This window comes from Budorcas taxicolor, chromosome 11 (assembly GCF_023091745.1).
Source record: "Budorcas taxicolor isolate Tak-1 chromosome 11, Takin1.1, whole genome shotgun sequence".
In the NCBI taxonomy this organism is placed as follows: Eukaryota; Metazoa; Chordata; class Mammalia; order Artiodactyla; family Bovidae; genus Budorcas; species Budorcas taxicolor.
Genome location: NC_068920.1, coordinates 10,354,870 through 10,367,752, shown reverse-complemented (window position 1 = coordinate 10,367,752; position 12,883 = coordinate 10,354,870). Strand labels below are relative to the sequence as shown.

The window sequence follows — 12,883 nt, the reverse complement described above, 5'->3', positions numbered from 1 at the left end:
AGTGGTCTGTTTCCCCTGAGAACAGGTGCCGTAGGGCGCAGAGCGCGGCGCGAGGAAGAGGAGAGCGGCTCAGTTGTCTTTGTTAAATATTCAGAAGTGTATTCACTGCGTCTTTCTAATTTTTTACTCCTTGTAATTAACTGTGTGCTTACAAAGGTAATATGTGCCAGTTGAAAGGAAAAACGCCAGCAGTACAGAAAGGCTGCCGTTCTCCAGCACACACATGATGGTCCCTGTTAAAGACTATGGTTGAAACGAGTTTTATGCTTTGGGTATGCACTGAGGAAAGATCGGGTGTGCGTGGAGGTGGGAAGACGAGCGTGGGGAGCACGCGGAGCCGGGGCGAGGCCGGGCCCTGGCTGGGCAGGGGCAGCCGTGGGCACAGAGGTGAGGGCGGCTCGGCCCGGAGGCTCCTCACAGGCAGAGAGGGGTCAGGGTGCAGCCCGCTGGGCGTGCACCTTGCGGGTGAGAAGTTCTCTTCCTTCTGCCTCTGAGTTCTTCCGGGGTCGGTCACCGGGGTCATCGCATTCTTCTCATTCCGCGGCTTCCCTGACCCTCCTGTCCAGAGGTCCCCACATTTGGCTCCTTTCCAGAATTAGGGAGGCTGTTTTAAATGGTAGAGTCCAGTTTTGCTCCTGCTGGCACCTTCCTCGTAGCTCAGTTGGTGAAGAATCCGCCTGCAACGCAGGCGATCCCAGTTCAACTCCTGGGTCGGGAAGATCAGCTGGAGAAGGGATAGGCTACCCACTCCAGGATTCTTGGGCTTCCCTGGTGGCTCAGATGGTAAAGAATCTGCCTGCAGTGCGGGAGACCTGGGTTCGATCCCTGGGTTGGGAAGATCCCCTGGAGAAGTATTCTGGCCTGGAGAATTCCGTGGACTGTCTATGGGGTTGCAAAGAGTCGGACACGACTGAGCAACTTTCGCGTTCGCTCTTCACTGCATTATACTAAGATCTCTTTTAGTAACACATGAGACAACTTTTTAGTATCTAAGAGTCTTTCAGTTACTAGTACCAGTTACGTGTTAGAAGCCGGTGTGTTGATTTCACTTAGGCCGCGAGTAGCTCCGCGGGTTGAGTGCTCTCGGTGGCGGCTTTTCCTTCTCCCTTTTTTTCCTGGTTCTGCAGGAGTCCTTTTGAATATATAGTGTGTGCTCTCAATTTTGTCTCTTGGAGGTAGTGAAATATGCCCTGCCACATTTGGAGAGACTCTTCGAGGTTCTGGCTGGTAGAAGGTCGTTGCTCATCTGTCGTCTCGGCTGCCTGCGGAACGTAGATGCAGCATCGCCCAGTGCCGTCAAGGGCGTGATGGCGGATTAATCAGAACATCCACTAACATAACCGCTGCTTAGACCGAACGCCCCCTTGCTTCCCTTCAGAAAAAGTGAAGGAAAATTGAGTGTTACTGCCCAGGGATGATCCTGCATCCGATACTCAGGGCCTGTTTAGGTAGATAATTTTCTGTTTCCTTTTTAAGCTCTTTAATTTTTTTTTTTTTAAGAAATTGGAGTATAGTTGATTCACAGTGTTGTGTTGGTCTCAGGTTTACAGCAAAGGGACCCAGTTATTCGTTATATTTGTCGCTGTTCAGTCGCTCAATCGTGTCCGACTCTTTGCTACCCCAGGGACTGCAGCTCGCCAGGCCTCCCTGTCCATCACCAGTTCCCAGAGTTCACTCAAACTCATGTCCATTGAGTCGGTGATGCCATCCAGCCATCTCATCCTCTGTCATCCCCTTCTCCTCCCGCCCTCCCTCTTCCCCAGCAGCAGGGTCTTTTCCAGCGAGTCAGCTCTTCACATCAGGTAGCCAAAGTATTGGAGCTTCAGTTACAGCAACAGTCCTTCCAATGCGTATTCAGGGTTGATTTCTCTTAGGATTGACTGGCTTGATCTCCTTGCTGTCCAAGGAGATCAAATACATATATACTTTATGTATATATTATATCATTGTATTCTTTTATTTCCATTATAGTTTATTACAAGACATTGAATATAGTTCTTTGTACTATGAATAAGAGGTTTTATTTTTCCAGAGCTTTAAAAAATGGTCAATTAGAACCAGGAAAGCCCCTGATGGCAGTATTTGAAGGCAAAGGGCAGCAGGCTTAGAATCAACGGTGGAAGAAAAAAAGAACAGGAAGGGTCACTGAGCAAAGGGCTATGATAACTCAAGGTGCCTGCATTGGTCCACAGTGGGCCACGTGAGGCGGAAGGCATGTGCCAGCTTTGATGCTATGGTTTTGGAACAGTGCCCGCCCAAACACACACACACATACACACACACACACACGAACGGGGAATTCAGGCTTGCTGGTCTCTTCCGTGCAGCCCCAGCAGGCTCGCAGTAAGTAGATTTTTGGTTCAAATATTGCCCTCAGGGTGCCGTGTTTGAGTTTTGGGCACCAGGTTGGGGGAGGGGGTAACCACGTGAGCAGCAATGAATGAAAGACAGAGAAGCCAAACGAAGAAGAAAAACAAAAAAACCTCCCAGAGTAGCTGGCAAGGGTGTTCGTTATGTCATTTAAGGAAGCTTCTGAGAGTGCCAGCCCTAATTGGCAGCTCTGTTGGCTACTGTCGACAGTAGCCAACCTCCTAAAATTGCAGAATGAGCTTAGAGGCGAAAAGCAGAGAATAGTTTGGGGTTTTCAAAACAGGCAGTATTTCTTGAATTTTGATAGAATCTTTTAGAGAAAAATCCAAATACAGCTAGCTTTTTAAAAAAAAGAAGAAAGAAAAGAAAGAACCACTGAAAAACACAGACCGTTGAACAGCTGATTTTCGCTTTATGGATTTTAGCTTTATGGATTTTAGCTTTTTAATGTGCCTCATGGATCCAGCTTACATGGCCAGCCTTCCAGGGTGGAGAGGGAGTGTGAGTGTGTGTGTGTGTGTGAATGTGTGTGAGTGTGTGTGTGTGTGTGAATGTGTGTGAGTGTGAGAGTGTGTGTGAGTGTGTGTTTTTGCCACTTCTGTTGTCTCCAGCTGAGAAACACAGAGCAGGGCGAATCCTCAGAGTATGAAATGGTGGTTCACGAGCGACCAGTGAAATGCCGCCTCAGGGGGAAAAAAGGTTGCAGAAGAATGCTGACTTTGCATTTCTCTAAATCCCTACAGCTCAGTCAGGAATGCTGTTTTATTTAAGCTTTTGAAATTTTCAGCACTGTTATCCCCTTTGTAGTCTGAGCAGAAACGCTTCCTTTCATCTCCACTGACTCCTCAGTTCTAGAGCACATGTGTGTTGTGCCTGCTAAAGCCCCCGTGGTTTCTCATGGGGATCTCCAGCTCTGAAGATGAAACTTGGGGGAAATTTTTCACTTAGTTCCCTAAAAAATGTTTTTGGCTTTAGTCGGTGAGCATTAGTTAATATCACTTTCCTGGTGGCTCAGTGGTAAAGAATCTGCCTACCAGTGCAGGAAACGCAGGTTCGATCCCTGGGTCAGGAAGATCCCCTGGAGAAAGAAATGGCAACCCACTCCAGTATTCTGGCCTGGACAATCCCATGGACAGAGGAGCCTGGCGGGCTACAGTCCACGGGGTCCCAGAGAGGTGGACACGACTGAATTGACACAGCACACAAACACACACAAAATATTTTTTAGTTAATCACGTATTGAGCTTTGATTTTCATTGGCGGAATGGAGCATTTCCCAGATGTCCTTTAACCGTCCGTTTCATATTTTGTTATTTCCTGGATGCTTGACCAGAGACTTCGATTATCAGCCGGCCTTGTTACAGAAATGCTGACTACGGCTAGTAAGTGCTGGCTGCTCAGTCGTGTCCGACTCTTTGTGACCCCATGGACGTTAGCTCGCCAGACTCCCCTTTCCTTGGAATTCTCCAGGCAAGCGTGTTGGAGCGAATGGCTGTTCCCTTTGGCTATCGTAGGAGGAAATCTCTTTCTTCCATGCTCCTAGGCTCTGTGGCTGGGGCCCTGGCAGCTAGACTGAGGGAAGGCGGCCGAACAAGAGGGAACCAGGGCTCACTGCCAAGTGCAGCCGGGCACACGGAGCGCTCAGAAGGAGCACCCTAACAAAGGACATCAGGCCTGCAGAAAAGGGGGAGAAGACTCCGGGCTTGGGAGGTAAATATATGGGGGGAACTAATGGAAGGTGAGGGTTGTTTCCATGAGGTTCTTTGACGTTTTTATTTTATATTGGAGCGTAGTCGGCTTAGAATGTTGTGTTAGTGTACCGCAAAGCGATTCAGTTACCTTCACAGGACGCCTGTTCTCTTCACATCCTTTCCCGTTGAGGTTGTTGCAGAGTACCGAGTCGTGCCCCCCGCGGTGTGCAGCAGGCCCTTGTCGATTTACTTTTTCACGCATAGCAGTGCGTCCAGTTGGCAGTCCCAGACTCCTAATCTGTCGGCGAGGTTGTTTGCAGACACATCTCGTCGCCGGCTTTGTCTCCACGGCCTCAGGGCTTCCCTGGAGGAGGGGTTTATGGCCCCCTCCTCTTCTCCGGAGTTTCTGCTTTTCGGCAGGTGGAGTGGCTCTGAGGAGGCTGCCTTCTGCATCTGCTGACCCGCCTTTGCCTCCAGATGAAGATCACCTCTGTGCCAAAGTGGCCTTTCCAGGGGCTGGCAGACTCCTATCCCCTTGCAATGTATCCTGAAATTTAAGTCTTTATAATATTGCTTATGTTATTTTTGATGTGAGGAGATTTTACATAAGTAAAATGAATAATAACTCAGGAGTAACAGATCCACTTAGAAAATCCATCATCTTTTCCTTGGTAGTTTTCCCTCTTTTAGTTTTTATCCGTAGGGAGCCCCTCTTTACCTCAAAATTGGAAAAGTAATCTGTTTCCGTCCGTCTTTTTTTATGTTCTTGTTTGCACTTCACTTTATCAGAGTATTCATTATTGCTGAAAATAAGATTCTTTTCCTCCCGTCCCATTTATTTTCCATCTTCTTTAGAAATTTCATTAGTTTCCTCGATGAATATTTCTCCCCTCTGGCAAGTCAAGCAATTAGATTTATTCCTTAGAAAGTAATATCAGTTTTCTTTCTTTTAGCTTATCCTTGGAATGTATAGGTAGGTAAACAGTTTACCAGATGTTTTGTAACTGCTGCCTTAAAACAAAAACAAAAACGGGCAACTAAGATTGAGATCATATTCTGAGGTCAGTTCCCTAACAGGACCATCCCTGGTCCTGGAACAACAGCAAAGAAAGCAAGTGTCAGACTGTAAAACGGGGCGTGACTTCTACACTTGCACGGCCTTGGCAGACTGCTGCTGGAGTGATGAAGTGCTAAATGAGAGGACTGTTCCCGCCTTTGTTGAAGCAGGGAGTGGTTTGAGGGGTTAATGCGTGGAGCCCGTGTGAGTTCGGGGGTGGGGGATGGTGATGTGCTGGCCCTCTCCCCTCCTCCCCAGGGAGATGGGGCAGGAAACCAGCACTCAGAATTCCCGGGCAGCTCCCATATTCCCCCACTTCACTCTCTTCCTAATTCAGTCACCCTGGAAGTCAGCTCCAGGTTACCCGCAGAAGGTTATTTTGAGAGGCGGATGACCGGCTGAGCCCCAGCCACGTGGGAAAGCTTAGCAGCAAGGCAGTACGGAAGCAGCGCTTTCCAGCCCTCCCTGCGGGCACCCACAGCAGAAGGGTGGCATGTGGACCCCTGCAGGTCCCCGTGAAGCAGGCTGTCTGCAGAGCGGACGGGGTGGGGGCGGGTGCTGGTGTGCTGGGCACAGAGTGCCCTTGGGCATTGGTGACTGGTGATTGGTGTGGGGTGCATTAGAAGAGGCAGGTGACAGCGGGTGACCTCAAGGGACGAAACCCACGCCCCTGAGTCCTGGCTTTGCACAGTTTAGACTCTTTGAACACGCCTTTGCTTAGCGAAATGGCTGATTGCTGTATCTTTTTTTTTCTTATAATTTTGTCTATTTTTGTATTTATTTCTGGCTGTGCTGGGTCTTCACTGCTCCATGCAGACTCTCTCGCTGCGGTGAGCAGTGGTCTCTCTTGCAGACTCTCTCTGGCTGGGGTGGGCAGTGGTCTCTCTCGGCGCACGCCGCGGGCTCCAGCATCCGCGGGCCTTCGGTAGCTGTGGCTCGTGGCTCAGCACTTGCGGTTCCCGACTCTAGCGCCCCGGCTCGGTAATCATGGCTCATGGACCACGGCATGTGGGGAGTTCCCAGACCAGGGATCGAACCCGTGTCTGCAGCTACTGCTAAGTCACTTCAGTCGTGTCTGACTCTGTGTGACCCCACAGACGGAAGCCCACCAGGCTACCCTGTCCCTGGGATTCTCCAGGCAAGAACACTGGAGTGAGTTGCCATTTCCTTCTCCAATGCATGAAAATGAAAAGTGAAAGTGAAGTCGCTCAGTTGTATCCAACTCCTGGAAGTCAGCCTCGGGTTACCCGCGGAAGGTTTTTTTGAGGGGCCGATCACTGGCTGAACCCCAGCCACATGGGAAAGCTCAGCAGTAAGGCAGTCCGGAAGCAGTGTTTTCTGCCGCACTGGCAGGCAAAGTCTTTATCACTGAGCCACCAGGGAAGCCCAGCCATATTTTACTGGGAATGGGGCAAGTCTTGGAAGCTAAGTGATCTCCAAGCCTTCCTTAGACTCCTGAAATCCTTCCAGAGATTATAGCCCATCTGAGTGTACTTTATTCTCATCAGACATGGAGGTCAGACAAGAGATCTCCGTCCTACCTGCCTGGTTTACGGAATGTGCCTCCAGGGGGGCCTCCAGGCTTTGGGGGTGTCCAGCAGACCTGAGGCGGGGGATCTTTATCTTGAGGAGCTTGCGGGGGTCTGGGGCGGTTTTCTTGTTGACTCAGAGATGCTGTCTGCCCTGGCACCTGGTTGAGGGGGTTAGGGCACCAGGTGGCTGCCTTGTTCTGGATCCCGTCCCCAGGCCTGTGTGCTCGGGCAGTCAGTCTTCTGTTCCGCCTTGTTAATTGACAGAGGTTGCCCTGGACATCTCTTTAGGTAACAGCCAGATTGGGTGGTGGCTGCCCGGGGCCGGGGCCGGGTCGGGCTGTGGTTCGCAGGCCTGAGCGCACAGCAGTGTTGGCAGTCCCCAGCCCCCAGCCCCCACCTCCTTCCCGAATGCTTTTGTTCTCTGATGCCTCCTGGCCGGCTCCTATAAGCAGAATGTGCTGCGGGCATCACTTGACCTCAGATCAGCTCCCAGTGGGCACCTGCTGCCCCCTCCCCCTCCCCCAGCAGCACCTGGGACAGGGCGTGCCCGTCCCCTGCCAAGCGTGTGCCGGGCGGAGGTGCGGGCAGCTGCCATGGCGCTGGGCTGCGATGGTCGCGGGGGCTGTCAGCCTCCCCTCGGCCCGCAGGGCCAGCTGGGCGGGGCGATGCAGCTGGTACCCTGAGGATCGGTTCCCTTGCGGGCGGTGAGGAGAGACGGGAAAACAGCAGGAGCAGCCTCAGAAGGTAGAAAGCGGGGTGAGGGATACAGACTCCACACACGCGGGCGCATCCGGGCTGTGACTCACAGGAGGGCAGAGAGGAGAGGAGATGGAACAGCCTCTGAGTCGAAACCACGGGAGCAAAGAGTCGACGCCCCTCTGTTTCCGATGCTGTGGCTTACAGCAGTGCTTCGGGCTGCGTGTCCCAGGTTAGACACAGGGTGCCCCGTGGAAGGCATTTGTTGTTATGAGTACGTTTGCTTCTAGAAGCCAGGTATACGTGAGTGTTGGTTTTCCAGGCTGGCCTCCAGAAGCCGCCTTAGCTGCCCCTCCAGTCTTCTGAGCTGGCGTGGGCTGCACTGGCCAGCCCCGCCCGGTGTGTTCCCTGGAGCCTCTGACCGGCCCCTGCGCTCGGGGGTGGATTGTTTGAGCACCCCCCGCCCCGGCCTGGGAAGCTCATTCGCCAAATTCGAATGGGCAGGGACGTGGCCGCCCCGGGCAGCCTCGCGGTCACCTGGATGGCTTGTTAAACCGCCTCGCTGCGCTTCCTCCAAAAGCCCCCGTGGGGTCTGGCCTGGGCCCAGGAATGTGCGTTCCTGACGACTGCCCAGGTGACGCTGCTGCTGCTTCTGTGGGGTCCCTGAGTGGACACAGGAGGACGGCAACCCCGTAAAGAAGCCCTGATTCTGAGTCATTAGTGATGCGACTTGTGTGGCCATTGGCGCCCCACCCTGGGTGTGTCCCCCGGAGTCCAGCGGGTGGCGTCACAGGCGGTGGTGCCTCCTCCTCGGAGGCCGGTGCAGAGGCGCGGCTCTTCCCAAAGCCCGTTGATGCAGAGACCCCGGTGGTTTGCCCCCTCGGACCCAGCCATCAGCTGCCCGCGGACTGAGGGCCAGTGCCCACGTGTGCTCCATGTGGGAGGGAGCAGATGTGTGTCTCTCTGCCACTTCTGCCAAAGCAGGAGGGAAAGATTGGAGGGCTGTTTCTATTTTTTTAAAAATAATAAAGCTTAGTTGTAAAACTAGTCTAAAAGTTGTGTGCACCAACTGGTTGGCTTTCTCTCCAAGTGGAGCAGGGGGCTTTAGCCTGGAGTATGGGGAAACACGCGCGGCGTTGACAAGGAAAGTGCAGACTGCTTCACGTGGACATTTCAGTGTTGACCGCTAACCGTCTTAACTATTAAGATGACTTTTGAAGTCTGGGGGCGGGGGCTGGGTTTCAGGCTGGAAACGCAGAGCTCATGCTGTTGTGACACTCTGTACAGAAGCTGGCAGGGGCTTCCTGCTGCGTGTCGGTGCCCGGGGGTGCCTGCCCTTGCCTCCCTGCCGGGATGGAGGGAGGAACCCCCCCCCCCAAGATGGCATCAGGGGACCAGACCCTGCAGACTTCTGTCCTCTGCCCCAGATGAAAGCATCACACCACCTTCTGTGGCCAGTTGATATTTCTCGTTGGACTCTCCAGACCATCGAGAGGCCCCCAGTGGTGCGTGGGATGAGCGTGATCAGCGCTCTGTGGTTGATGACGCCGGCCTCTGTGCGTCTCTCTCTGACCTGTTTTCTGTTTGCCTCTCTCTAGTGGGATCTTGTGTGTGACAATGCCTGGAAGGTCCATGTCGCTAAGTTCTCCTTACTGGTTGGATTAATCTTTGGCTACCTGATAACTGGATGCATTGCTGACTGGTAAGTACCCGCACGCCCGCCACACCACACCTCTCGGAGCCGCAGCAGCCTCTGTGGCCTCCCAGAGCGAGGTTGGCCTGAGCTTGCCGCGACCGAGGCTCCCCCCTCCCCCTGCCCTGGCACTGGGGCCAGCGCTGATGGGGGCAGCCGCCCCCTGCAGAGTTCAGACAGAGAGAGCTGCCAGTGCGTAGAGCAGACCCTTTTGAAGTGAGAATTTAAATTCATTGCCATTCCCTGGCTGCTAGAATCTAGCAAAACCAGCCTGCAGCCAGCTGCCCATGTCCTCCTGAGAGAGCGAGGTTAGAAAGAGCCTGGGAAACGTGGCTTCAGGCTTTAAGAGCTGGGCTCTGAGCAGGCATACACAGACCAGGGGCTTCAAAAGACGGGAAGAGGGCAGCCAGACTCCTCACCCTCGAGAACTGGACGGACGCAGGCAGACCTCAGAGAAGGACCATCCTTGTAAGTTGGCTTGGCCAGGAGATGCTTCTGCAGGGCCACGGGGAGCTGGGCTCTGGAAAGTGGCTGGCCTCTGGGTGGCGGCTGAGCAGGGCAAGCAGAGGGGTGGGGACCGGAGTCAAGAATAAATGTGCTTTCCTTGGGCGGGTAAGGGGCCAGGTGAGGGTCCCATGGGGAGCGAGATGGTGGTGGGATGGAGATGCAGGTCGCCGTGGGAGCAGTGATGGCGTTAGCAGCCCGCCCTCACCGACGCCTGTGTGGCCAGACTCCGTGCTGAGTGTCTCCGTGGATTAAAAGAGCCCCTCCGCACAGCTCCCCCGTTTCCCAGTGGAAAAGCGGCATCACCCCTATCTCCTGGGGAAAAACAGAAGCACAGATGTTTAAGTAAAATCCCGGGATGCCCTTAGGTTGGAGAGCCAGCACTGGAAACTAAGCTCCTAGCAGCCCCAGAGCCAGACTCAACGGGTGTGGACTGAGTCTCCCGAATAGCACGGCCCAGTGCTGCTGGGGTTGGCGGGGAGCAGGGGACTGCCGAAGAAGAGAGGTGTGGGGATCCCTCCCCGCTTGATGTTCTTTCTCGTTAAGGGACTTTAGTTACGAATAAGGGCCTCTTGAACCCCAGACTTAATAAAGCCGGCAGTGATTCGGAGCAGGCTCCTCGAGGCCGAGGCTGCGCCCCGGGGTGCCCTCTGTCCTGGTCAGCTGAGACTGCTGGCCGGCGCTGCGGGGGTGCCTGCGGCGGGGGGCCGGGGAGCCCAGAGAGACCACTTTCAAGTTCTGGAAAGTTCTTCCCCAAAAGCTAGCATCTAATTGGGTGTTCCTTGCATTGACATGAAGTGCGATTGCCTGTGTGCTCAGAATTTGCTGAACCATGCTTCTTAAGGGCATCCCCCCCGGGGCAGGAGCAGAGATGCTGGGGGTGGCCTGTGGTAACCCACACAGGCCCTCACGTGGGGTTTGGTGGTGGGATTTTTGGGGGGGAGGGGAGGGAACAGAATTGGGAAAGAAAGAGGGTTTCGGTTTATTTTTTTTTCAAACCAAATACTTGAACTTTTAAAGGTTTTCAGAGTGAGCTATACTGACCTAAAAGACCCTCCAATCCCAATGTTTTAACCACAAGGAATTTTGTTTCCCAGAAACCTACACTGAGATAGGAAGATAAGAGTAACACAGCCACATCACTTCTTCCTAAAAACTCGGACTTGACTCAGGTCTTAGCGTCCTGCCTCAGTGACTTAAGAGGGAGAGCAAAGGCAGTGAGATCTGAGAGGTCTGCAGTGGTTTAAGCTGCTTATAGGCGGTTTTGTGGTTTCTTATGCCTTTCCCATGGATGGTGTTCGGCCTCCCTGGGCACACACCAGCCCCGGGCACCAAGACGGGAGAGCGTGGGGTCTTCCTTGGCAAGCAGCCAGGGTCTGAGCTGCAGGCACTTCTCCAAGGTCGGGGGTTGGGGGGAGTGGGCCAGGGGTGCCCACAGGGTCGGGGCAGGCGGCTTGTGCTGCGGCTTTCTGAACATTCTGAGTGAGCTTCAGTTCCAGTTTGAAGGTTTGGTATTTTCCACCCTTGACTGATTTACTGTTAGCATTTTACTCCCTGTTGGAGCCTTGCTTCAAAGGAGATAAACATGTACAGAGGGAAGTCCGGGTCTCACAGCTGCTGGCACCATTCCACGGCTGTGTCGGGAAGCTGATCGGCTCGTAGGTTATGCCGAGACCGCGGTCAATGTCTAGGGAAACTTCAGCTGCATGGCTTCTTGTTTGCGTTTTTTAAAGGTGACTGTTTTGCACCCACGTTCAGTCGGGGCTGGACAGCATGTCCTGCAGGAAATGTGTTAGTTTAGGTGGAGGACGGGGGCCAGCTGGGTCAGGGGCTGTGGCCAGATGACCTCGCTCCCTCTCTTGCTGGGTCTTCTGCTGGGCTCTGCGCCTTTCTCATCCTGCCAGTCCTGGGAGGCTGTGTATGGCTGCCTTGCAGACCCCTCCCCTCTGGCTCTGGGCTGAGCTTGGCCACTGGTGGCGAAGGAGTTTTTTTCCAACTTCGAGAGACTCTCCCGCGCTTCCCAAGTGAAGAATCTGCCTGCCAATGCAGGAGATGCAAGAGGCGCAGGTTCGCTCCCTGGGTCAGGAAGATCCCCTGGAGGAGGGCACGGCAGGATTCCTGCCTGGAGACTCCTGCAGAGAGAGGAGCCTGGAGGGCCACAGGCCACGGGGTCAGACACGACTTGGCAACTAAACAACAGCAGAGGCTCTCCTGTCCCTTGGCTCCCAGCCCCACTTCTAGTCTAAGCCCACCGTGGCTGCTCAGGTCCTGCTTGTGAGACCGTCTCCCTGGTTCCACGCAGCCAAGAGAGGCTGCCGGCAGAGCTGCGTCACCTTGAGGCCCTCCACTCTGACGCCATCTGCAGAGCCCCTTGTGCCGTGAGAGGTGGCACAGCCTCTGGGGGTTAGGACAGGGACACCCCCAGGCTGATATTCTGCCCGTCACAGGTCCTGGCTGACCGATGAAGCCTCTGCATCGCAGATTTGGGAGTGTGAGTTTGCTGGTCATCTGGTGGGAGACCTCTGCCCTGGGGAGAGCCAGGGCCCACTTGAACCCCAGGGGCTTCTAAACACGTGCACATATCTACACCCGATGGCCCTTCCTGAAGAGAGCCTGAGGCTCACCGGACCCAGCAGGTCTTGCTCGGGACCTCCGTCCCCAGGGAGCCTGGGATCGGGGCCAGGGCTCTGACCTTGAAGCCCATGTTCGCCCCCCATTCCTAATACGAATTTTCACTTAATGACTTTAGCAGCCACTTGGGAGGGAAAGATTTAGAATTGTTTCTACAAGTTAAGCAGAAATCCAGGGCCTTCCCTAAAGTGTCGGGACAGAAGAGCAGGCTGTGTCCAGTGGGCCGCGGCTGCTTGGTGCCCGGTCTGCCGTCCTGTTAGTGATCTCAACGCTCTGCGATGCAGGACAGACGGAAGCAGAGGGAAGTAAAGAGAGATAAGTCAGACTCTGGTTTCCTTCATTTCAATAGGCCCGCTGAGCCGTGTTTAAGTTCATTCTGTAGACGAGTTGGATTTGGACAGAACTTCCTATAGTCGTTCCTGGTAAGGGCTGAGTGACCCCAGCACAGGGGAAGGGAAGTAACGGCTAAAATCTCAACAAGAATATCGACTTCCGTCGCATTGAGCTCACAGCATTGGCTCCATTTCTCTAACCCAGAGTGACGGACTGGGATGCTCAGAGGCCTGAGAAATCCTGAATGAGATGGTGTCCTGGGGTTCCCGCCCCCAGAGTGTATAGCAATGACATCCGTCTCCTGCACAGGCAAGGCCGGATGCTGCCACGTATTGCTTTTTTAAAAAACCAATTTAAATTGAGAGATGGTTTGCAC

The 12,883-nt window shown here is 53.9% G+C and overlaps 1 protein-coding gene across 4 annotated transcripts in view; it reads left to right on the top strand.

Moving 5' to 3' along the window:
- The window catches only part of SLC22A23 (solute carrier family 22 member 23), a 126,309-nt gene that overhangs the window by 25,911 nt on the left and 87,515 nt on the right, over nucleotides 1-12,883 (top strand). For all 4 annotated transcript variants that reach the window (XR_008200136.1, XR_008200137.1, XM_052648610.1 and 1 more), the window contains exon 2: nucleotides 8,945-9,048. Coding sequence is in view for 2 of the 4 variants with exons in the window: in XM_052648610.1 (XP_052504570.1) it covers nucleotides 8,945-9,048 (104 nt within the window). In the remaining 2 variants the exon portion in view is untranslated. The remainder of the gene's footprint in view (nucleotides 1-8,944; nucleotides 9,049-12,883) is intronic.